The sequence below is a fragment of the Solanum pennellii genome, chromosome 10, assembly GCF_001406875.1.
Source record: "Solanum pennellii chromosome 10, SPENNV200".
Classification (NCBI taxonomy): Eukaryota; Viridiplantae; Streptophyta; class Magnoliopsida; order Solanales; family Solanaceae; genus Solanum; species Solanum pennellii.
The window spans coordinates 3,479,114-3,481,127 of record NC_028646.1 but is presented as its reverse complement, the minus strand read 5'-3'; the positions used below and the strand labels follow the sequence as shown (position 1 = coordinate 3,481,127).

The following is a 2,014-nucleotide window of genomic DNA, read 5'->3' as shown; positions in this document are numbered from 1 at the left end:
TTGCCCGAAAAAACAACAACGGATTCATCGGTACATTTTTCAATTTTGATTTATGACACACAATTTCATTACACACAAATTTATTTTAAAAATCATTACATCATATTATACAGGATTCTTCAACTTCAACAACAATATCGCCATCAACTCAAGCAGCAATCGATGCGCTTATCAAAGATTTGGGTAAATAAGCTACCAATGCTAGACCATTATATTCTTACGATCCGCAGAATATAACTAGCAGCCAGTACTTGTTGACCGACAGTCAATTATCCACTGATATTCCAATAACGGAGATTGCTGTTAAAACTGATGCAGTCACTCCTGCGCATAGAAATAGAATGCCTTCGAGAAGGATTCAATCTCCATATTGTACTTCTTTTGGGTCAAGCGAGAAGGGAAAAGAGAAATTGAAGGATATGGCTTGACTCCATTTCCCGTTCGAAGGATGTGGCATTACAGATAAAGTTTCGCCGAAACTTATTGAGGATTACATGAATTGGTTGTCAAGGGGGCTTCTAAAAAATTATAACAATAAGTAAGTTTTATACATTTTTTTTGCAAGTGTTAGGCGTAATCATTTTATATACAACTAATTCATGATACTTTGTTATATAAAAATTGTAAATAAGTGAGTGTTATGTATCATGTACATACATTGAAAACTTATGTATCATATATGCAGGAACCCATCGGACGATAAATACAGATCAAGATCTTCTTCTTTTGGATTTACGATGATGGACTTTGTTGTTGCTTTTCCAATGAACAAGAATTGGTTTTATGCCATGTCACAGCCAAACAAATGTTGGTCTGATGAGGTAAAATATTAAATTATTTTTGAAATATGTATCAGTCATAACTATATTATAACATCATGATACATTCTGTATAAGTATCATACTATTTAATTAGCAATGATATATTCTGTATAAGTATCATACTATTTAATTTGCAAAAGTATCATACTATATTCACATAATTATATTTCATTTTTTATATTGTTTAGATGTATATCATTTCTTACTATGTTTTCATTTTGTTTATAGCACATCGATGTGATTTTTTACTACCTTCGTAAAAAATCAAAACTTTGCAGCATGGATCAATACAGATACACAACAACCCACTGTTTGTTCATGTCACATGTAAAAATCTGTAATGATAGATATTACATGGACGATGATGATGATAGTCTTACTACACAAGAACATATTGATTGCGCTTCAGTTGTATCTGTACATGAGAGGTCAATAATTAACATCATCAAAGGGTTTGGAATACCAGCTGCTTTACCATGGCATCTTGTAGATGAGGTCTACATCCCAATTAACTGTGATCAAGAATTTTATTGGGTGTTGGCTGTTGTTGAGTTGAAAAACAGGTTGATAAGGGTTTTTGACTCATCAATTAGCACAAGGAAAAAAACAATTCCTCATGAGATCAAGATGTTGTCTAAAATGCTTCCTTCATACCTACTTGACAGTGAATTTTTTGAAGAAAATGAACGCACAAAATTTGCTGATTGTCATGCATATAAAGACAACAATACTGGCTCACTTCTGGAGCCTCAAGTTCCTTTCATGATAGAATTTGCACAAGACATCCCTACACAGGAATGCGATAGCCTGTAAGTATCAAGAATTTTTCATTTGCCCTTTTTAATGTATCATTAAGTTTTTAATTTATTCTGTATTTTTTGTAGAGACTGTGGGTTATATGTTACTGCATTTGCCGAGTATATCAGTGACCAAATCAATATATCATATGCTGATTTTAATCCTGATTACCTGCGTCAAAGATATGGAGCATTGCTGTGGAGTTATGGAAGTGAGAAGGCTAAGTGCGGATATGTTAGCGACAATGATGATCCACCAAAATCCAGGGGCGTAGTCACACCACCACCAGAAGAAGATTTAGTTCACATAGTGTAGCATTTCATGATAAAACAATGTTTTAATGTTATATTTATTATTTTTATATGTTATTGAACAACTATTTTTATCCTTTTTAA

At 32.7% G+C, this 2,014-nt stretch overlaps 1 protein-coding gene across 1 annotated transcript; it reads left to right on the top strand.

Annotated features, from left to right (window-relative positions):
- The first annotated feature begins 666 nt into the window (after window positions 1-666).
- On the top strand, window positions 667-2,014 carry LOC107032632. The gene is made up of 3 exons (XM_015234226.2): window positions 667-821; window positions 1,050-1,630; window positions 1,706-2,014. The coding sequence occupies exons 1-3, from the start codon at window positions 669-671 to the stop codon at window positions 1,932-1,934; spliced, it is 963 nt and encodes a 320-aa protein (XP_015089712.2). The 5' UTR covers window positions 667-668; the 3' UTR covers window positions 1,935-2,014.